The sequence below is a fragment of the Notothenia coriiceps genome, unplaced genomic scaffold (assembly GCF_000735185.1).
Source record: "Notothenia coriiceps isolate Sejong01 unplaced genomic scaffold, NC01 NC01_scaffold00017393, whole genome shotgun sequence".
NCBI classification, from domain to species: Eukaryota; Metazoa; Chordata; class Actinopteri; order Perciformes; family Nototheniidae; genus Notothenia; species Notothenia coriiceps.
The window spans coordinates 60,045-82,930 of record NW_011350094.1 but is presented as its reverse complement, the minus strand read 5'-3'; the positions used below and the strand labels follow the sequence as shown (position 1 = coordinate 82,930).

Genomic DNA, 22,886 nt, shown 5'->3' with positions numbered 1-22,886 from the left:
CCTCTAGGGGGGTCCGGGGGCATGCTCCCCTGGGAAGATTTTTTTTTAAATATTGAAGTTAAAAGCATCAATCTGGTGCACTTTGAGAGCAACATAAGGAGATCTATGGATACATCTCTCAACACCCATATGAAATAGAACTGTAAGCAGATTTTTCTTTCAAACTCTATTCTTGTTATTTTAACAACTTTTTTGTTACTTTCATATAGTATTTTATACCTGTTCATAATTTAGTCTCTAATGTCTCATTAATAACTATAATGATCATATCAAGGTGTGCCTTAACCTCACACTGACCTGAGTTATTTGAGCCTCTCAGGAGAGAGCTTTCTTCCACCTGATTGTAGAAAAGCTCTTTTAAATTCGTTAGCATAGCTAGCTAACCAGATGCTAATAACAACAGATCGCCACTGTGCTTACAACTAAAGACACAGCCTCGCAAACACTGCGGCATGTGTACGGCTCCTTATGGGTACTGCAATATTTGAAGAGCTGGAGCGGCCGTCCGGTGCTCTCCGTTACTCTTTCAGACGAGACATAACCACGTGAAGACACGTTACGCTCGTGTTGTGTTACAAGGAACCTGTCCTTGGCCAGGAAAAACAGGCACTCGCTTGTTTAATTATTTTGCGATCTAGATTTCTTCTTCTTTTTTGAAGTGAGAAGTTGTCCGTCACAGTCGGATGAACGGACTGACGGACCGCCCCCCCCCACCAAAACGAAAACTCTTTGGTTCTCCACGAATTACCCAAGTCAGTCACCCAAATCAGCGTTAAGAAAGAGGGAGGCGCCGAAAAGCGACTAATTTTTTTAAATAAGTCTTTAAAAATCAGACAATGTGATTTTCTGGATTTCTTTTTTTTTCTCATTTTGTCTCTCATAGTTGAGGTATACCTAGGATGAAAATTACAGGCCTCNCCCCCCCCAAAACGAAAACTCTTCGGCTCTCCACGAATTACCCAAGTCAGTCACCCAAATCAGCGTTAAGCGTCATTTTGTCTCATGGTTGAGGTATACCTAGGATGAAAATTACAGGCCTCATCTTTTTAAGTGGGAGAACTTGCACAATTGGTGGCTGACTAAATACTTTTTTGTCCCACTGTATGTGTGTTGCTGAACTTAGCGTAGAAATGCAGAAAAGTGAAATTATTTGAATCAAATTGATGCAAGTAGTAGTGAATGAATGTGTTAAGAAGAGAAAAGAAAGTAAAAACGCTTTGAAAAGCAGCAGAATATTTTAACTGCAAACCTTTGAACTAAAACCGTACGTCACCAATAATGTATAAAATATGTGGAACATGTTGAAGTCAGTATGAAGTCTCCTTCAGACAGAAAAGATTAGGCTGAGACAGTCTTTGTTTGTCAGTGTTTGTTTCTGTGCTGAGCACCTATTCATAACACCTGTGTGAGAGCCCAGAGATCAAAGGTGTCCATGGTCACGATGTTATCAAACACCTGTGTGCAGAGATCAAAGGTTTCCATGGTGATGTGCAGTGATCTGTGAGAGGAGAGCCTTTCCATTGATCTGAATGAGAAATAAACCTCTTACATTTGAACGTTTTGTTGAAGAACCTTAGCAGCTTTCGGTAAAATGTCAACGCGGGAAGCATGTCAGGACCGTGAGGAGCGTCTGAGTCTGCTTTTTGTGCCCTTCGCGTTTCGGGTCAATAATGTGGCATTTTTGGCCAGTGGCGAGCCGTGACTTTTATACCTAGGAAAGATAAGGTCTGACACTGAACAGTTGTTTTACCCAAAACTGTCAAATTGTCCTAGTTAAGTAAAGTATGTGTTCAAGGGTTTTTAAAAGGGTTGTTAACATCTACTTGATCACATATTGTCATTAATATTGTTGTGCATCTATCTCCAAACTTCACCAGGAACCAAAATTCCTTGGACTTGTATAAACAAACTTATACATTTCAGACAAAAAATTGTTGTTGTTAATTCTATTTTAGTTTTATCAAATGTTGTAAAGGCAGTACTTTTTAGGAAAGACTTGAAATAGGGAGACAGGAGAGGGAATGACACGGGACAAATCCGCTTGGTACCAAGTCCCAGTGCACTTTACCAACTGAGCTTTAGGGCGTCCTACGCTGTTAAATTATACAGGCAGTGCCTCACATTTCTTATGGAAGCTCTGCTCATTATGTTCTGTTCTTGTTGGTGAAATCCAATTTATTGAATGAATCTGGTACGTGAGCAGCAGCTTAAATTGCAGCTTTCATCAGCTTTAAAAAGTAGGGCTTGAAATATTGCCTTGGTCTGATCAAAATCCATCAGTAAAACTCGGTAGGAGCTCGCTCTGGGAGGAAAATCACTTCTGGGGATTGTCAATATCCGCTACAAGTCATTTGGAAGAAATACACATCTAGAACTGCACAAATTCATGTCTATGCATCGGGAAGTAATCTCAAAAGTGCTTGTTGTGTTGTTTCCAAGGTGTCAGTTTTAGAGCATGAAATGTGTAGACAGTTTTCAGATGTGTGCTCTAGTCCACTCGTCATCCAACATTATCTCTTTCAACGCACGTCTCGTAAACATTAATGGAAAGGTTATTTTTGCAATCTGGAAAGTATCCAATAGTTCTAATATCAATTTGTTTCCACATAGCCTCCAGCAAAGAGAACATTTGAGTTCAGCAAAGAGCAAAAGCCTTCCTCCGGCCCTCCCCCGTCAAAGAAATCCAGCCCAGCTGTCTCACCTGAGGGGAAAGCTGCGGCCCCCAAACCCAAGCCGAGCCCCGCCGGCACGCCCAGCTCCAGCACCCCGAAAGGTAACTCTAACAGCGCCGGAATCTTGAATATAGATTATTTCCTCACCTGGGAAGCTTCTTTGACTCCTGCAATTCATCTCTCCAGCGTCCCCGGTGCAAAAGTCTGCTGATAAGAATCGGGAGAGCCACTCTAAACCCGAGCCTAAACCCAAACAACCGAAAGCCAGCGCGCAGCAGGTCCCTTTCAAACGCCTCCTGGAGGGGGTCGTGTTTGTCCTCAGCGGCTTCCAAAACCCCATGAGAGGGGATTTGAGGGAAAAGGCTGTGGACATGGGAGCCAAATACAGACCTGACTGGACCCCCGACTCCACACACCTCATGTAAGTATCCAGCAGAGAGGAAGTGTGTAGAAGACACTGAACGCCTCAGCTGTCCTTACTTTTAATAGTATGGCAAGGCAAGGCAGGTTTGTTTATATAGCCCCTTTCAACACAAGCCAATTCAAAGCGCTTTACAAAAATGAAAGACATTAAGAAACATGTTTATAAAATGGCATTTAAAAACACTAATTTCAAAGCAAAGATAACACAACATGAACAACAAAAGGTACATGAATTAAAGTTAGAGTGCAGTGTGAGATACACACATCTGAAATGTTTAGCTCTGACTCGAGTCATTGCTAGCTTTTTAGCAGAAATAGTTTTCTTTGACCTCACTTTCTTTCTACTTTCTTTTTTAACTTATCTTTTAGTTATGTCAAGTGTTTCATGCTAAACAAACCCCCCTTTTGAAAATGCTGATCTGCAACCCAATATTCCGAAAATCCTACGGATCCTGGTCATATTTGTGTAGCATATACATTTAATTTGCTGCCAGACATTCATGTGGCTTGCTAGTTTTGGACCCCATCTGTAACCCCAATACACGTAGGGGACTTAAGTAATTTATCAATTACAATTGACTTCTTCAGACTTATTGTACAGCCATATATTCAGATATTTAGCATGAAAGTGTTGATGCAGAGAAGCTACATCTGTCACACAGCTGCATATATCTTTTATGATTAGTGCAAGTTTGTTTTTTAGAAAGTTAGATTAAACACCAAATTGACAAACAGTTCAATGTGTCAACACTGTGTTGTTGACTGTCTTTAGAAACACATCAACTAAATCAGATTTTCTCATCTCACCCTGAAGTAATTACTGCAGGGGAAACAATAAAGTCAGTCCTCTGGTGGGAAGGACAGCTCAGAAATACGTCCATAAAAACAAAGGGAAGTTTTAACAGAGCTACGAACCAGCCAAAAGATGCAATATATATATATATAATATAGTGCAGGATGTCGATCACACATTGCATAGCTGTGTTTAAAATGTACATTTGGCAACATGGCTGATCTGTATTGATGTGTCAGTTGAGAGACAAAGTACCGGTAAATATTTTATATTCGTAATTCAAGAGATAAGATGGAGCTTTATTAATCCCCGTGGGGAAATGTAGTAGTTCAAACAGCAACAGGGTAAGGATGAAAAACAGGACCACACAGATTAATAAAATCAAAGATAAAAATACAAATGATGGAGAAACTATGAAGTAAGAAATAATACAAAATAAAAATGAGCATTTATACATATTGGGTCATATAAACTATGAAGTAAGAAATGAATTATAATGATTTATATGAAGGGCAAACCCCTTTTTTAATGAATAATTGTTCCACAGATGTTGAGTTTTTATTATCTGTAGTTGAGTTTTATTATGAAAAACAGACTTCTGGAAGGTGTTAGGCTCCTGTTCAGTTTGTTTTCATCCGGATCTCTGAGGGCAGCCTATTGTCCTTTTCATCGTCTCTCAGGTGATGTAACCATGTGTGTGTGTGTGTGTCCTTTAATCTCCAGCTGTGCCTTCGCTAACACCCCCAAGTACAGCCAGGTGAAATCAGCAGGGGGCATCATCGTGCGGAAGGAATGGGTTTTGGACTGCCATAAGAAAAAACAGAAGATCACCTATAAACAGTAAGAGAGCAAAACCCAAAGAATGATCTTACAGTAAAACTGTTTTGATGATTGCATGTGGAGGGAAAAAAAGGCCTTAGCCACAAGAGCAGCTGCTCAGGACTCATCCACAACATGTGTCCAACGTGTGAATCCTCTTCTGATGAATACTTTCTCTTCAGCCACATCTGTACCCTCAGCCACATCTGTACTCTCTACATCCCACAATCTGCACACAACACTCACACTGATTGAAGCGTCCATAAATACACCTCTCACAGCGGTGATGGCTGCCTGCTGCAGAGAACATTGTAACCTTGAGCAGCTGATGCCTGCTGTGATCACAAATTCAACACAGCCAGCTCCAGCAGCGCTCTAATGATATGATAGGATTATATGCCTCATTACAGGAGGTTCCTCTGCTACCTTTCTGTCATCGCCCCCCTTTAATCTTTACTGAATAATGTGGAGCAGAACTCTCGTCTTGCTCCAAATGAATTAGAATCGCTCTGTGCTTGTGGCGCACTGCATGAAGCTTTGCTTTATTGTTTAGGGGATTCCTTCATAGTAGTTGCTTCTGTAATAATGATGATGATAATGAGGCTGGATGGTTATGAACTTGCTGGTCTCAGGCTAATAATATAAGGTTAGCAGAACTAGTGTTGTGGTAGAAACGGTATAAGCTGTCAAATAATTAGCTCTTAAAAATATATAGTCTTTCTTTCAGCAATTTATATTGTTATCGCAATTTGAAATGTAGAATCAGTTGACAAATTTGACTGCATACCAAGGTGAGACGCATTACTGTGTTCTCAGGGGGCACTGAGTAGCGCTGCTTACATTAGAAAACAATTTAAAAAAGCCATCACTTTTTCCTAGAGGTAACATCACTACATCCCTTATTTCGTCCGGAACAATCCAAAATCCAGACAGATAAAATGTTTTATAAGGTTAGGAGGAATAAAATGAATGTTTGGACTCTTTACAACGTGGAACCTCAACATGTTTGCCTGACTAATGAGCTTTTTAAATAAATAACGTTAAGATGGCTTTTTCCTTTTGACAATAATGAGGTCCTTCCAGCCATTATCTCATTAGAACATTGATTCTATTTGTGATAAGTGTAACGCAGGGTTTAACAGTGTGTTGATGGGCCAGCATGACAATGCAGAATATCTCCAAAGTAAAGGACGGACATGAAGGTTGACTGCTCAAAGGTTTTATGGTAGGAAGAGACAGACATCCTTTAATTCAATAGAGAAATCCTGGTTAGATTTTCAATTTTTGGCTCATATGTTGGCTATGAATCTTGGATGTCAGTCTGGCTTCCAGCAAACATTGCTAAGTATTTGTATGACTCAACAAAGTTAAGTTCAATGGAGGACAAGTCAGTGACAAAAAATACAATGATCACGTCTTCATTATCACTGAGTTACAATGTTGAATATTGAAGTCGGTGTGTTCTGTTTACTTAGACACTGTGCTATTCAGAAAGCAGTTAGTCTTTTAACGCATAAACTGAATGACCTTGTCTCGTTGCATAACCTGCTCATTTTCAGAATGTGGTGCGAGTATCTGGAAGGGGCCTAACGTTGTTGGTGGTAATCACAAATATATATTTTCATTTTGCAGCATGACACATTGAATTTCTTTAATTGAGTAATTGAAAGATGAATCGATAACGAAAAACAATTGTCAGGTTGCAGTCATTGCCGGAACCATCGCTCTCTGTTATTAGTGTGCCTACCTTTCGTGAATGTGAATGTTATTTAATTTGAGTTATTATCCGGTTCCAGCGGGGTAAATGTGAGGATGAGACCGAGTGCACGGCAATCAATTTTGACTTATGTTCATCTTCAAGGCTCCAAATGGAAGCGCTTTTGATGAGATGACTGTGAACAGCAGCAGTGTACAAATGAGCCAGAGAATTGAATAGGAAAATATATATTTGTATATACTGCTCAAGCGCGATGGCATACAAGGCTGTGGTTTTATGAAATCTGATCATTCATTTAAGATTTTCTAAAAGTGCATAGAAGAGAGAAGTTCAGTGCAGCCTGTGTTGTCATTCTGCCTTACGCTCGACTGTCATTCTGTCAAAGATCTCTCACCCTTGCCCTCCCCCGTCTCCCCCCCCCGTCTCCCTGATCTGCTATTGTGCAGCGTGCAGCTTTGATGATGTGTCCTTTATTTAAAAGCTGCATCTGCTATGGGTAATTAAAGGGTCCACTTACTTTGATGATCTCAAGTGCCCAAACAAATACGCACCCTCTCAAACTGTCGCTCCATCATGCACACACTTCTCTCTGAGGGTGGGGGGGGCACGTCCGCTGCTTCAGCTGCTTCAGCTGCTTCAGCTGCTTCAGCTCCTGCCATGCTTACGTCATGTAAAGTGTAGTGTATGTTTAAAAGAGACTAAGTGCCCCAGTGACCAGTGACGGTCCAGAGATGGACAGAAAGAGAGGAGAGCCCTCGAGGAGCATCTCATCACAACGGAGGGTTTGTGGAAGACTGAGATGAATACATTTGGTGGAACATATTCCACCGTTGTAATTATAACCATATTCATCTATCCAATTTGGAAAAAACTAGATCAGATACTAAAAAACAACACCCTAGAACTTGCTAAAGAACTGCAATTACCAAGCATTTATTGAGAGCCTTATTTGTTTTTCTTTTATCTGCTTCCACTGAAAGACAGGAACAGCCTGAACAACATTGTTAAAACCTGCTCTAAGGCCATCGGAGTGAAACGGAGGGATTTAAACTCCTTTTGTAACCAGCAGATTCTGCGCAAAGCAGAAAGCATACTGGCCTCTCCAGGTCACGTTCTTGCAGACGAATTTCATGTGTTGCTATCAGGGCGTAGATATGCTCTACCTACTCTTAAGACAAAATCGCTTTCCAAAATCATTCATCCCTTCTGCACTCAAACTTTTAAATTCTTGATAGGGTTTTTAACTTGATTATTTATTTATGTATTTATTGTGATGCTATGAAACTACTTATCGTGGACATTGGAAGGATCCACATCCAGGCTCCCGGGTGTATCTGTGTGCTTTCTTCCTGTAGGTTCCTGCCTGTGTCTGCTCACAACCAATTGCCCCTTGCGGGATTAATAAAGTTGCTGATTGATTGAATAGAAGCCAACGAAGACCATTGATGTTCTCCACATCCATTTTTATATGAATTATAATACAAGGGAAAACCCTGTAATCTTATACATTTTATGATATGTGCAATTTGTTTAGCATCGTTGAGGGCTGAAGTGGGGGCACCTCGTTACTTGTTTCTAAAATTGTGGAGGAAAATGTAACTTTAAAAAAAAAAGCAGAAGCTTTCATCATGCTTTAATGTTGTACCATCTCTAACAACCTGTGACTCCAGTTCTCTGTAAAAGGAGCAGATCCAGCTTGTTGGTCTGCTTCTTAGGATGACACTTTTATTGCCATAAGCAACTGCTTCTGCCTTACTCCTTACTACTCACCCACGGTGTCATTCCTCTTTTTTCTTTCCTTGGTACTGAGTTCAATAAGAGAAGAAAGCATAGGTCTGTGAAATGTCTCCCTACTGAGTGAGCGGTAATAATTATAGCTTAAAAGTGGTATCACCTCCTTCAGTCTAATACCGTGCAGGTGCCTTCATAGCTGGAGAGAAATATATGGAGAGGGTGAGGAGATGTGTCAGGCCCTCATTGAACCCTCTCACATTTTGAACATTTAGATTTGATTCCACCCCCTCTCTCTTAACCTTTGCAGATATACTCCCTCTTTTGGGTTTTTGTTCTGCTAATGGTTAACATTAAAGGTCCCATGACATGGCCATTTCTACTGATCATAATTCCATTGTTGAGGTCTACTAGAATAGCTTTATATTGTGCAATTTTCCAAAATCACATTGGTTTCTCTGCATCTCTGTATAGTATGTGTATTCACTCTCTGTCCTAAACGGCTTGTTGGAGCTCCTGCCCCCCCCCTCCCTATGAACCCAGTGGCCGTCTGCGAAACACAGCCCGAACACACGCACACACCCGCCGCCTGTCTGGGAGTTTGTGTGTGTGCTCACACTCCGACTCACAGCCTCGCCGCGCCCGCTCTCGGAGGAGAACTCGGCGGAGCTGCAGCCGAGAAAAGATTGAGTGTGTGTGTGTGTGAGGAAGTGTGTGTAACGTAACGGCTCCACGGATTGGTCTATTTGGACCAATGGGTCCATTTGGGTATGGGCACGTCACTGTACCCAGGAAGAAAACAATGGAAAAAGAGAAATCTCCAACGAGGCGTTCTGTGGCAGCACAGACGGGTCTGTTCTGTGTTAGAGTTTTACTCGCTACAGGGTGTACTTTGAGGGTTTGTGACTGCAGACCGTTTACATGCATAAAAAGCTTCATAACACACAAGGGGACGGGTAACAACCGGAAAAGCATGACATGGGACCTTTAAGGTTAGATTGGATGTAGACTGTGTATCTCCATGTAAAGGGGGAGGGATTTGTACTTGCTTACTCAACCTGTTGGGTCGATCATCCCTAAAATAGACACGAAGAGTTCTGGGACAAATCGTGGGTTGAAAGGTTTTCTACTCTTTTCCCCTCTACTGCAGTAGCTCAGACTTTCTTTCCAGCAGACGCTCTTCAAAGCTTTTGGCATCGGTAATGTTTAAAATATCAGGATATTAAACGTCTGGTGAAAAGTATTACCTGGGTTCTGATCCTTTGTTCTACTATTGCGCGACAATGGCCCACTGCCATTTGAAACATAGCAAAGCTGATTGATAGCAGGATATATCGTGCAGGTGTTCTTTTTCCCTCTGGCCTTTAATCATCCTGACACATTTCCTTCTCCCGTTCTTTGTCTTTCTCCAGGTATCTGATGGATGGAGCAGAGTCAAGCTCAGAGAGCGAAATGGAAGTGGATGAACAGAGTGAAGAGGAAGTGAGGACAAAGGTACATTTTGTTTTTTAGTAGGCTAATTATCTAATCACTCAGATACTCAAATCCAGCACGAGACACTTTTTGTTACGCTGCTATGGACAATCTGCAATAAATTCACATTTTATGGACAATCTTGCACCAAAGATATTGAAGTATATATTGATTGCTGTGTTTTTTTTTTATCTTAATGTGTGCATATGTGTAAATGTGTCTGACTGTGTGTATAGAATATACATATCGGTATAATTTTACATTCGGGATTGTTGGAAACGTCATTTCGATCTCTCCGTAAACACAAACTGAGGGTGTTTCTCAATGTCGAGTAAAGCTGCTCCAAAGCCACTATTTCAAGCATACTATGTCATCGAGTGGCGCCGAAGGACTGGCTTAAATGCCCAGCGTACGTGTGCTACCAAGCAAGCGTCCTCGACATTGAGAAACGGCCCGTGGGAGATTGACATTAAAGACATCAATAATACTTTTTCGAGTTTCTAACGGACAGTTTTAAAACGTTGTCCATGTTGTTCTTGCAGACTCCACCAAAGCAGCAGAGACAAGTGACCCCGAAAAAGACGCCAGAGAAGAAGAAAGACGAGGATGAGTATGCTGGCTCAACTGATGTGGATGAACCAGGTTTGAGGCAAAACTACTTTATAAAGTCACACTGTGAAACAATTGAACTGAAGTTTACCCGCGCATTCGTTTAAGATTCAGTCATCATAGCCACTCCACTCATTTCTATACGTACTTCAGAAACTCTTTGGATAAAAAAGAAAGGCCATTCATTGTTCTGGAAAGTGCATGCTAGACGAGAGCTTTAGAAAGACTCATATTGTTTGTCATTTGACTTTAATTGAAGTTAATCAGAAACAGGCACACATACAGTACAGGGTGTATTGATGGGGGAAGAAGTGGGCTGTCAGTCAGTTGAAAAGATAAATAGAGGAAATAAAAGAATGAAAGCCAAGCTCAAGAGGCACTTTGAATACACTGAGAGAAAAGGAACAAACTAAAAAAACCTTAATTAGGAAAAACGAGCATTTCAGCATGTCGTGAAGGCCGTCTTATTTACTTTGGTGCGTCTTTGAACTGAGTTAAAAGTGATGTTGAACCTTGAGGTAAAACCTTGGGTTATGTACCATGTGCTCAGATTAAAGCCAGTCAAAAAAGAATAGCCAAAGGGAGAGTCTGTATAAAGTCTTGTCCTTAAATGACTTGGTAGGTGAGGAAAGAAAAGTGTCTGAGCATTAGTGGATTTCATTTCAAATTAAATGTAGATTTCCTCAGACTTTCCACCCAGAATAAAACAGTCCTGCCATACTCGACAAACTGCGATGAGTTTCTTTTATGTCTGAACAGAGAAGGTTCTTTCACTGATGATTGATCTTCACTAATAGTTGAAGGAATTTCTCTAGGATTTTTGTGCAGAAATACAAATGATCACGTTTGGTGGAGTTGACTTTTCACAACATTCTTTTGGGTCCGGAGTTACAGTACGCATCTTTACAAATATTTAAAGTCCTTATATTTAAGGTTTAAGATGGTGTAGAAGAGGCCCTGTGTAATAACGTTTAGTTTAAATTATAAACAAAAGCCACAGATGTAAAGCAATACAATATGATGATGACAACTTACCATCTGTAGTTAATCAGAAAACAGACTTCTAAGTCTAAAAGTTCGCATGTGAATAGATTGTTTTTAAATTGTTCTTTTTGTTTGCATCTGGAAATTAAGGTTTGAATTGAGAAATTTCTGCTTCCTGAAATCTTTTAAAATGTTAAAATGGTTCAAAAGATATATTTTTCAGACACAAGTCCTGTTTCTCGCTTGAGGCCAGGAAAAGGCTAGTCTCTGTGACCTTTTGACCTGTGCTGGACTATGGTGATCTGATCTATATGAATGCACCTGCCGACCTGATCAAGTTAGATGCCGCCTATCACAGTGCGCTGAGATTTGTTACTAACTGTAAAGTATTAACTCGTCACTGTACCCAGTATGCCAGGGCAGGTTTGCCTTCACTAACGGCCCGTCCACACAGCCGCGTTTCGTTGAAGCTTCAACGCATCTGCCCATTCACTTTGAATGGGGTGACGTCACGCTTCGCCGAACTGCATTGTGGGAGCGAAGCAAAAGTTGAGCAATGTTTTGAACTTTTGAAGCTTCGGCCAATCGAATCATATGCCAGTACAAGCTCTAGCCAATCAAACCGCATGCTCGTGTGTCCGGGGCCGGAGATTCATGTGATTGGTTGTTGGTCGAGTTTCAGCCCCCCCCTCGCCGGCAAGCTTCAACGCACGCTGCTGTGTGGACGGGCCGTAACTGTACGGAGGCTCTGTCACTGGTACATGTTTATCTATAAAGTCATGCTGGGTAAACTACCAACTTATATATGCTCTTTGATCTCACAGAGAGTGGCAAGTAGCTATTGTCTGAGATCTCATGCTGTGGTTTTGTTACATCTGCCAAGTGCTAGGACTTGACTGTCTTTATAGAACTTTTCTGTAGGCTATATTGTATATTATACATATTATTCTTTATTTATGTTATTGCATTCATTTCTTTATCGGCCATTTCCTTGTTAACGGAGTGAAAGGCAAAGGAAGTTGGCTTTGCCTTCATAGGAATAGTGATGACTCTGCAAGAAAGTCAGACCCCTAAAACGTGGTGAATGAGACGGGGTGTGTGTTTGTGGGCAGACCACAGTCTATGTTGTTAATGTGAAACACTGATTTAACGTCTGCACTACCTCAGGGTCACCCACCGAAAATAAACTCCAATGACACGCATAACACGTTTCCAAAAAATTGGAGGAAGCAACAAAGAAAAAGCATAAGCTTGCAATTAAGTCATAAATTACATTCTGTAAATGTGTATATTATATTGCGAAGCTTGAGAGCTACATATGAAGTGGCTTTTACTCATTGGCAGTGATTCATTCTAACCGGGGATGGAGAGATGTTAGATCTGGAGCTGAAGAGGAGTGAGTGAAGTCAGAGGGGCGAGGGGGCAATGTGAGGGGATTAGACAAAAGGCATCACCTTTATGAAGAACAACTGGATGATTCGACTAGGCCACCGTGAAAGGGACATGTAATACCTGTGAAGGGACTTGTGCATGATTCTCATTTCTATGGTAATGCCGTGGCAGAAATAAAGTGTTGCTGTGCATCGATGAGGCAACACAGCAAACACACGCAAGGCGACAGCATTCAATTAGACCTGCTTTTGTTCCCCTCAACAGCACAGGATTGTATGGACAAGTGTTACCAAGGTTACATGATTGAACCTGCTGATATGTGTCTGTCATTGATGGGTGGATTCATATGGCATTTTATCTTTCTGCTATGCATATTGGAAATATACAGTAATGCTGCGTTCACGCCGGACGCGATGCGAATATTCGCTTCGCTCTAAACGCTCGAGTTTCACCGCGGCTGTCAGCTGTGTTTACTCGCATCATTCAAACAAGACGCGCTGGCTAGGGCTACAACTACAACAAAATGAACATATTTGACCGTGATTTAATTGTAATACACGTTTCAAAATGATGCCGAAGTAACAACATACTGATACCGGTTAGTAAAAACCATGAATTAATGCTTTGACAAGTCTGCAGACAGACGGCAGGCGAAAAACCTTTTAAAAATGCGTGTTTTCTGAATGGAGATCGGATCGATCAGGCTAAGCTAACGTTGTATCTGCTCCGTCCACACTCACCAGCGACTGTATTCGCCATGACAAACGCAGTCTGTGGTTTGTTCTTCTTTAACTTCTGTATAGTTTCTGAACAGATATGAGGAGCTGTGTGCTAACTGCTAACAGCTGATGTTTTCTGGTTGAACGACAGTGACGGCAGGCTGAGATCCTCACCGCTGATTGGCTACCGCGAGATGGCGTCGCGCGAATATGACGCTTGAGTTGAAAAAATTAAACTCGAGCGTTTACTTAGTAATTATTGATCTATTATCTAATATATCAGTCCAATAACTTGTATAGACTCGTATTGCACTATTCCACTTTTTTTTTCTCTCACTTTTTTAAAACTATTTTTCTTTTTGTATTACTTTTAATATAGTATATTTTAATATTGTTTTCTTATCTGTATTACATTGTTGGAGAAGCCTGTGACCTAAGATTTTCAATGACATAATTACTTGTAGCTATGTTAGTTTGACAATAAAGAACCTTGAACCTTTTGTCCCCTTCAATCGCCTCAATCGCGCCGCGGAATTCGCGTCCACCGCTTCATGCTCGCCGTCGGAGCGAATTCGCGTTTGTCCGCGTCTTTGCATTGACTTTACATGTAATCGCACCTCCCCCAAACATCGCATCGCGTCATAAGAGCATAGCATGTTGTAAAAAACATGAAAAATGACTCAGAAGATTTCATTTTTGGACATTTGATTCTAATATTTGGTTTAGAGATCAAACTACAGTGGTGGTAATTTAAGAAACAAGGATTTATTGTCAACGCTTGCATATAGACTCTGTAGCGGCCAAAATCATATAGAAATAAAACAGATAATTAACTTAAAATAATACAGCCGCTGAGGCACTAGTTAGCAGATCTTACGCAGGGCAATGATCCAGGTCCAGACAAGATTCTCCATTTGTGCAGTTTATTCCGATAACAAAGTACAACGAACAGGTTTCCTATATCCCTTTTCCTTAAGCCTTTCCTATGGCTTTCCTTTTGCTGGCTTGAAACACCCTGGTAAAAAAACGTTTGCCTACTAGTGCTCTGGCTCCCACCACCCACCTGTCTCCAATATATACAATTACACCAGGTGCTCTAATCACCCAGTGCACAAAACATGCCTTCAAAATAAAAGCATAGAAACTACTTTAACTTGTGAAGCTAACTAAGAATACATATAAATAAATGATAATAATAATAATAAACAGCAAGAAAATAAATGTTAAACTATTAAATAATATAAAGAGATATATATAGCTCCAACAATAAGGCTTATCTTTTGCCTTAACAATGTGAATACACTCGTGCACTTTTAAGTGCCAAACATGTCTTGAGCAAACCTCTTCAGTTGTAGCTTTGTAGCTGGCTTGGTCATGACATCAGCAATCATTAACTCGGTAGGGCAGTACTCCAAAGTTAACTTTCCGTTATTTACAGTTTCCCTAATGAAATNAAAAAAACGTTTGCCTACTAGTGCTCTGGCTCCCACCTCCACCTGTCTCCAATATATACAATTACACCAGGTGCTCTAATCACCCAGTGTCCAAAACATGCCTTCAAAATAAAAGCATAGAAACTACTTTAACTTATGAAACTAACTAAGAATACATATAAATAAATGATAATAATAATAAACAGCAAGAAAATAAATGTTAAACTATTAAATAATATAAAGAGATATATATATATATATATATATATAGCTCCAACAGACTCTTATTTCACTACTTCACTTTTTCTATTACTACTATTTTTCTTTTTCTATTTACTTTTTAATATTTACTATTTACTATATTTTTCTGTTTTTCTGTATAATTGTGTTGCACTGTTGAAGATTTTCATCGACATAACTACTCTGTAGCTATGTTCGTATGACAAATAAAGAACCTTGAACCAATGAACTGATATGATTACCTATAAATATACTCGCTTATTACACACATTTGCAAGGTCTTTTCATGCAGTAAAATAAGCCTTGCATATTGACAGTTTTACCATATTGACAACTACTATTGACAGGAAGTGGAGATGATGAGTCTGCCGTGGACACTGAGGACGAGCTGCAGAGGTAAACAAAACAAATCATGTGAACGATGCTGTGTGTAATGATGTGGGCGAGTTTGTTCTTCCATGTAATTAAATGTTGTCCACAGAATCTCATTGTTTTGCTTTAACAACCTACTGTGCTTGTTAAATAAGCATTGTTTTCTGCATCAACAAAAAAACTAGCTTGTGACCTAAGTGAACGATTGTGTGAAATCAGTCAGATATTTTATTGGCATTTTGTATTATGCTTCTTAATTATGTCAGTGTTGTAGCGGATTCCCAAGGGACCAAATAGATGTTGTTGTTTTCGGCTATTTCTTCCTTTCAAGATAATCTGTAAAAGAGGTTTGACAGAAACACTCACAACTTTAGAGCCACTAATTGCTGAGGGAGTGGTTGAAGGTTTTTCTTGGAACCAGGAACTGAAAGATTATGTTGAGAAGAGAGAGTTGTTGTTTTACTTCATACAACAACTCTTAAACTACCATCTTATATATGGTCTGTGTGGTGTGCGTTCATACTGATATATAGGATGAACTGAATTATCTCTTTTTAAAGATGGTTATACGTAATTCACACTCTATATCGCGTATATACTCTAAAGCAGGGGTGTCCACACTATGGCCCAGGGGCCAAATGCGGCCCGCGGACCATTTTCAATCGGCCCTCACTCAGCAAATAAAAAAAGTATAATGACTTAAGTATTTTAAACTTCTGCTTTGTACTTCTTAAATATATATGTTCAAATATATTACACAGTATTCATGTGTTAATAAGCCCACTTTTAAAATAAATTCAGTCAATTAAAGTTGAAAACATGTTCTATCAAATCTAAGTTGATAAGAAAAAAGCCCAATAACTTATTTTCATAACAACCTTGAAATATACCCTTCATATTTCCTCTTATGATAATCATTCTGAAGCTTCTGTTTTAAGGAATGAGCTGCCAACACAATAAATGAAACTCTCTGGAGAGCTGTGAGCTGTTTCTTTCTTAACGCATTTTCAAGTATCAAGAATGATTTACCTACATTGGATTGATTTTTCCAACTTGTAACTTAAAAGGCAAAATACCTCGAGTCAGCGGCCCAGACCTTCTTATATTTTTTCTGTATGTGGCCCTCTGTGAAAAAAGTTTGAACACCTCTGCTCTAAAGGGACTAAAAGCAGTGTCAAAGAAGGAGCTTTTTTAGAAAAAGACTCATAAGCTCTAAGAAAGTGAGATCTGTTGACCCTGCCAGTGTGACTGCCATTAGCACATGGGCACATTCCCCCCATTTTAGCTTCACCGCACTGGTTTTCCAGACATTTTAGGATTCATTCTAAAAAATGTTTTATTTACTTTTAAATCCCTCAATGGCCTGGCCCCGCCCTACCTCTCTGAGCTGCTACACCCCTACACTCGCCTTCTCAGGTCAGCTGATCACCTGCTCCTTAATGTGCCGAAAACTAAGCTAAAGCTCAAAGGGGACCGTGCTTTTCCCTTTTACGGCCCCTAACACTGTGGAACGCTCTGCCCCTCCACGTTACACAGGCTCCTACGCAGTCAGCGTCTAAAGCCCACCTCTTCTCCTTAGCGTTCTGCGTTTTGTAGATTGTTGCTTTTATTGCTTTTTAAATGGTATATTGTTTTTACTATATGGCTTTTATTCGTATTCTTGTTTATTTTGTGTTCGTACCTTTATTTTTGTTTTGTTTTGCGAGCTGTGCTGTGGGATTCCTTTGTATTTCTCTGAACAGCACTTTGGTCTGGAGGTTTTAAAGTGCTTTATAAATAAAGTTGGATTGGGAGAAGTGCTCTGACACTAAAACAATGTCGAGAAGTTTCTTCCTTTGAGCTGCAGGCAGTAGCACAATTGATACAACAATATAAGGGGTCATGTTCCTGTCCCTGTAATAGGGTGGAGCACGAGAGCAGAAAGAAGAAAGCTTCATCAGACAAGAAGGTGAAGCAGGAGGATCCATACGGGGGGTCCACAGATGAAAACACAGACGCTGAGGCTGAAGAGGATCTCCCCATCCCTGAGCTCCCAGGTGAGGCTCTCTTTGTTCTCGTCTCCTGTCTCTGTCTGTTCCTATCAAAGAAACAAGATGTCCTCCATTACTCTTTGGACATTGCAAACCCTGACAGAAAGTAATTGGATGGCTTTCAGGAAACACCACACACAAACATCAACTGTTTTTCTCAGTTTTTCTTCTGTGCTTTGCTCCGAGTCCTTTCTCACCCTTTATCAAATAGCACCTGTAATTGCTCCACATTCCCATTTTATAGTAGTAAGCCTTAATCTGCCCATTTACTCCAGACTTCCTGAGAGGAAAGCACTTCTTCCTCTATGGTAAATTTCCCAACAACGAGAGGCGCCTTCTGCTGAGATACATTGTTGCCTTCAACGGGTGAGAAACACAATTTAAGAGCACAACACAAGTGCATCACTACTTGAATTGGTCATGGGAATTCACTGAGATGTTCATGATGATCGTATAGAAACATAAAATGATCTTGGCTGCAGGCTGATCGAGGACTACATGACGGAGAAGGTGCAGTTTGTGGTGACCAGTGAAGGGTGGCACGACTCCTTTGAAGACGTGAGTTTCATTTTTCGTTTCCCCCTAAAAAAACATTAGATTTCAACATTTCTGTGAATAAGGACACGAGTCTTAGGAGGTTACGCACACTGTGATCTACGGGCTTTATCTTTATATTTGTTAACCCTTTTGTTCTCTGCTGAAATCTTTGACAACATGGATATATCCTTCAAACACATCATTTAGACTCTTTTATCTGTTTGGCTTTGCGGGTGGGGGTTGGTTTATCGAATGGTCAATTATACAGAGTGCACAGCTCCATCTTTAAAAAGTAGCAAAGGAAGACATATCACAAAGGCAAAAATACTTCTTTGGCATTTGCTTTTAAGCAGCTCCTTCTCTTTTCACAGGGTATAAATAAAAGCATTGCAGCAAATTGGGAACCTGAGTATTTAAGCCTTGCAGTGAAAACGCAACACTGTTGGGAAAGAGTGTCCTTTTTAATCTTTTTGAAAAGGGTATTTGAGAGCCTTGAAAGCATCTGAACAAGCAGAGTTTCAGAGCTTTTTAAAGGGTCATACCGTTTTGTTGTGTGTGCATTATAATGCAACACTGGATGATCTTTCTTTCCCCTCGCTTTCACTCTCTATTTCCTCTCAGGCGCTGATGGAGAACGGCAATCTGAACTTTGTCAAACCCGCATGGATTTACGCAATCAATGAACGACAAAAGATTCTGCCCTATCAGCCCTACTCCGTTGTCCCCTGAGCAATATCCTGTACGTACACACACAGATGAGCAGACACACTTAAGCTCAGTTTCCTGAACAATGGAGCAAAGGTTTTTCTTTCTTCTGATTTGCAGCTTCCCGAGAGACAAGCAATAAACAAACTACAGTTCATTAATGCTTTTACACTTTCTACTGGCCATCATGAAACGGGGTCAACCCTGATGTTCCTTGCTTTCTGCTAAGATGGGAGAAGAATATTTTTAAAATGTGGTGTGTAATGTTAGGATAAGGTTAAGATTCATTGTTAGCTTTTTAGTTCAAGGTTGTTAGTTTTAGCTTGGCCAGAAGGGAAAATCTTCTTCATCAGTGTCGTGTCAAGCGCTCTTTCTTTGTGGGCAAAGCACACACACTCTGATTCCTCTGTTACTGGGATGCAGTTTGTTGCTGCTCACCTCAAGAACCTCAGACTCTCTGGAAATAAATTACCCCGCCGTCCTCACTGCCAGCAGCACTGATAACACTCTGACTTGGGTAAGCGGGGAGACCATTATGAAACCAGCAGTGAAAGTCAGCTGAAGAAAAGTGCCATTTTTCCATTGCTGCAGCTACCACAATGCAGAAATCAGGAAACAGTATTCTACAACAATAAATAAATTCTGGAGTTTGTTTTTCTCCTTTTATTTTATTATAAGCCATGATTTGGAAAGTGATGGATTTCTCTGTGTCAATGCTTGATAATGCTTGAGTTTGTGATTTGGTTTTTGTGTCATGTTCGTGGAATGAATATTAGAAGAAATTGAAACAGACGTCAGTGTTTCGCGTCACTCGAGAGTTCCTTAATGCTTCATAAGACAAGAAGAAGAGTTGTCGAGCTTACCGCCTGCTTTTCCGAAGCAATTTAAGTCTCTTTAACTTGTTTTTGTTCTTATGCTACTTAATTATTTTGTCAAAATAAAAAAATTGGTTTTTAATGGAAGGTATTTCTCTCACAATTATTCATCTAACTGTCTTTGCACTCAGCTGCTCTCGTCCCTTCCTATTCCTCCCTCTCTGTGGCTGCAGCTCGAGAGGCACTTCTCTCTTGAAACGCTTTCTCCTCTCTCTTCAATTTACTTCTCGTCCTGTTTTGTGCCCCGGAGCCACCGGGTCTTCTGCTCTTCAGTCAAGGGGATTAGAAAGCTGGAAAGTAGACGTGAGAAGGGGAGAAGGGGAGGGCTGCGGGGAGAGAGGCTGCCGGAAAGATGGAAATGTTTGGATGCCTTTTTAGAGTAGCCAAGGATCAGACTGTTTTACTTTTCTTCTTGATAATTCACACAGGAGAGAAATGTGGGCTGCCTTGCACCTGGTGCTTCCCATTAAGAGCTAGAGTGCAAGGTCCGATCCATTTAGGACCTGAACACGTACGAATGAAACAAGAGAATTTACAGCAGCTTAGGGCATCATCCTGATACGATGTCATATTTCATTTAAATGCAGTTTGGTTGTAAAGATAGCAGAGAGGGTGGGCTGCTTTCAAATTGTCCCATCGTACCATCTTATTCTTGTCACCTTGATCACTTTCTGTCAGATTTATTCCTTGCTCATTGCATTTTTATGTCTCCTGTGAAATTCAGCAATGACCTTGGATGACTGCTAAGAAAATCGAACATTGTTTGACTTTGTAGATGTAATCCTCATTATCACCGGCACCCTGTTTCAATCTTTCAATTTGTATGTACAGTAGGTAGGTGTATTGCACGGATAGTTATTTTCTGATGTTTTAAAAACAAATAAGATTTCAGTTCTTTAATCTTATATTCTCTATTTCATCTCAGGATCTTCCTACAGTACTGACTCAGTGGTGGTGGGGGGCATTTTTCAAAGAAGTCATTTATATTTTATATTTCTAATTAAGATACTTTTCGTAGCAATCTGTTTTCACTTAAGCTGTCGAAGGTATTTTTCCTTGTGAATAAACTCCACATTAAATCTACTTGAATGTGTTGAGACAATGAAACGGGAACACTTCTGAAAGGGACTGCTAGCACTATGTTTCTGAGCTTTTATCTGATATCTTTCAGCCCAAAGTAAGCCAACACAAGATGTTCTCTTTACTCTGTCACCCAGCATTGTCATGATACTGTATAACACTTTTTATTGAATGGTTATTCACACTGGATTTCAATGTAATTAAGTATTAATGAATAGACTGACTAGATCAAGTTAAAGGTTAAAATTCGCCCCTGCAGACAGATGCTCCTGCAAATTCAAATGAAGCAGACCTGATGGCACCAAGTTGCCCTATTATGCTCATTTTCAGGTCTCATAACTGTATGCCTCTATTGTGAAATGTTATCATGCTTTAATCTTCAAAATGGTCTTGATTTGTTGTGCTGCAGCACCTCTTTTCACCCTCTGTCTGAAACCAGACCCCAGTCTGCTCTGATTGGTTAGCTAGCCGGCTCTGTTGTGATTGGTCAACCGTAAGAGATGTCCCGCCCCTAAGCTAATCACATACAATTTGTTGCAGCGCTAGCATAGAGAACCGCAGTGACGCGTCGTAAAACCCGGAAGTAAACTTCTTCCGGTTCCTTCGCGAAAAACCAATGCAAATTCTCCATAGGATTTTGGAAAATAGCTCGAAATAAGGTATGTGGTTGACACACATTTAAGAGAGGGATCACGTTTTGTTCAGCCGGATAATCTCCACATGTCAACCCTACTTTTATAATTTTTGAATCATAAATCTAGTCGCCAAAAGCGAAATGCTAACGTTATGCTATAAACGAACTACAAGCCAGTACAGCAGCAGGGTCGCACGACTTCAACGTCACGCCAATTTAAGATCGTTTCAACTGACTTGCACTGAAACTGCACTTTGAACACTTTAAATATATTAACATTTTAAACTGTATACCCCGGTTATCTAGGCCCTTTTTGTTTTATGTATACATGTCACACTGTGGGAAACGATATTTCGATATTCTGGATGATTAACACATGGTGAATTTTTTGACAATAAAGCTGAATTTGACTTTCGGCGGCGAGCTGCTTTGCATAATTTTAACCAAGCTTTCATTTGTAGGCCACGTGAATTAACTTAGAAGCAAATGGCTTGTGTCAATTACCAGTCGATATCGTTTTCACAAAAGATGACAAGAAGAGTGTAGATTAGAGAGAATCACTACAAGTCAGGACACGTAACAGTTGCAGCTAGATGAAGGTGTGCCTACGGTGTTGTCAGGGCTAGCATGAGGGACAAGGTTTTATAGTGTCGGTGAGTAGTGATAGCAAGAAGTACCGTTAACCTAGAGTATAATTTATTCACCATGAATTCCCACAACAAATCATTGCTATGTGTCACAATGAAATCTTTACTATAGGCAAGGCAAGGCAAGTTCTATTTATATAGACTTTTCAACACAAGTCAATTCAAAGTGCTTTACAAAAAATGAAAGACATTTAAGAAAATGGCATTTAAAATCAGTCATTAAAAGAAAAACTAAATTAAAAAGAAACATTAAAGAAAAAATACCTGGATAAAAGTTACAGTGCAGTTTAAGATATGAATAGTTCAATTAGAAAGCAGCCGACAAAAAGAAAGTCTTCAGCCTGGATTTAAAAGTAGTCAGAGTTGCAGCGGGACCTGCAGGTCGGGTTTTCTGGGAGTTTGCTTCCAGATTATTGGAGCATAATAAACTGAACGGCCTGCTTCTCCAGGTTTAGTTCTGGACTCTGGGGACAGAAGTGACCAGTCCCTTGACGACCTGAGAGACTTGGATCGTTTCAATCATTTAGCAGAGAGGTAGAAAACATATTTTGGGCCTAAACCATTCAGTGCTTTATAAACAGCCAGCAGTATTTTGAAATCTATTTCTTTGACACAAGGGAAAGCCAGTGTGTGTAAAGACTTCAGAACAGGATGGTTGTGATCCACTTTCTTAGTGTTAGTGAGGACCTCGAGCAGCAGCGTCTGAATCACCTGGCAGCTTCTAATAGATTTTTTAGTGAGCCTGTGAGACACCATTGCATTAGTCCAGTCTACTGAAGATAAAAGCATGGACATTATTTTTCCAAATCCTGCTGATGACTTTAGTCTTTTAAATCCATAGATATGTTCTTTAGTGATAGTAAACGTGTTTTTTAGTAACTGTTTTAATGTGACTGTTGAAACCAATAACTAATTTGACCCGCTACAGAGAGCCCCCTCCGGAGATCGTGACTGGCCTGAGGACAGACTCGGGGGCCCAGGGTTTTCAGATTTCTTTGGCT

At 40.3% G+C, this 22,886-nt stretch overlaps 1 protein-coding gene across 1 annotated transcript in view; it reads left to right on the top strand.

Annotated features, from left to right (window-relative positions):
- xrcc1 (X-ray repair complementing defective repair in Chinese hamster cells 1) overlaps positions 1 to 19,611 on the top strand; it is a 39,040-nt gene extending 19,429 nt beyond the window's left edge. The window contains exons 10-19 of the mRNA XM_010776828.1: positions 2,611 to 2,773; positions 2,859 to 3,093; positions 4,612 to 4,728; positions 9,568 to 9,649; positions 10,171 to 10,270; positions 15,353 to 15,401; positions 17,280 to 17,413; positions 17,683 to 17,773; positions 17,890 to 17,965; positions 18,566 to 19,611. Coding sequence (XP_010775130.1) covers positions 2,611 to 2,773; positions 2,859 to 3,093; positions 4,612 to 4,728; positions 9,568 to 9,649; positions 10,171 to 10,270; positions 15,353 to 15,401; positions 17,280 to 17,413; positions 17,683 to 17,773; positions 17,890 to 17,965; positions 18,566 to 18,673 — 1,155 coding nt within the window. The 3' untranslated portion in view covers positions 18,674 to 19,611. The remainder of the gene's footprint in view (positions 1 to 2,610; positions 2,774 to 2,858; positions 3,094 to 4,611; positions 4,729 to 9,567; positions 9,650 to 10,170; positions 10,271 to 15,352; positions 15,402 to 17,279; positions 17,414 to 17,682; positions 17,774 to 17,889; positions 17,966 to 18,565) is intronic.
- Positions 19,612 to 22,886: the final 3,275 nt, after the last annotated feature.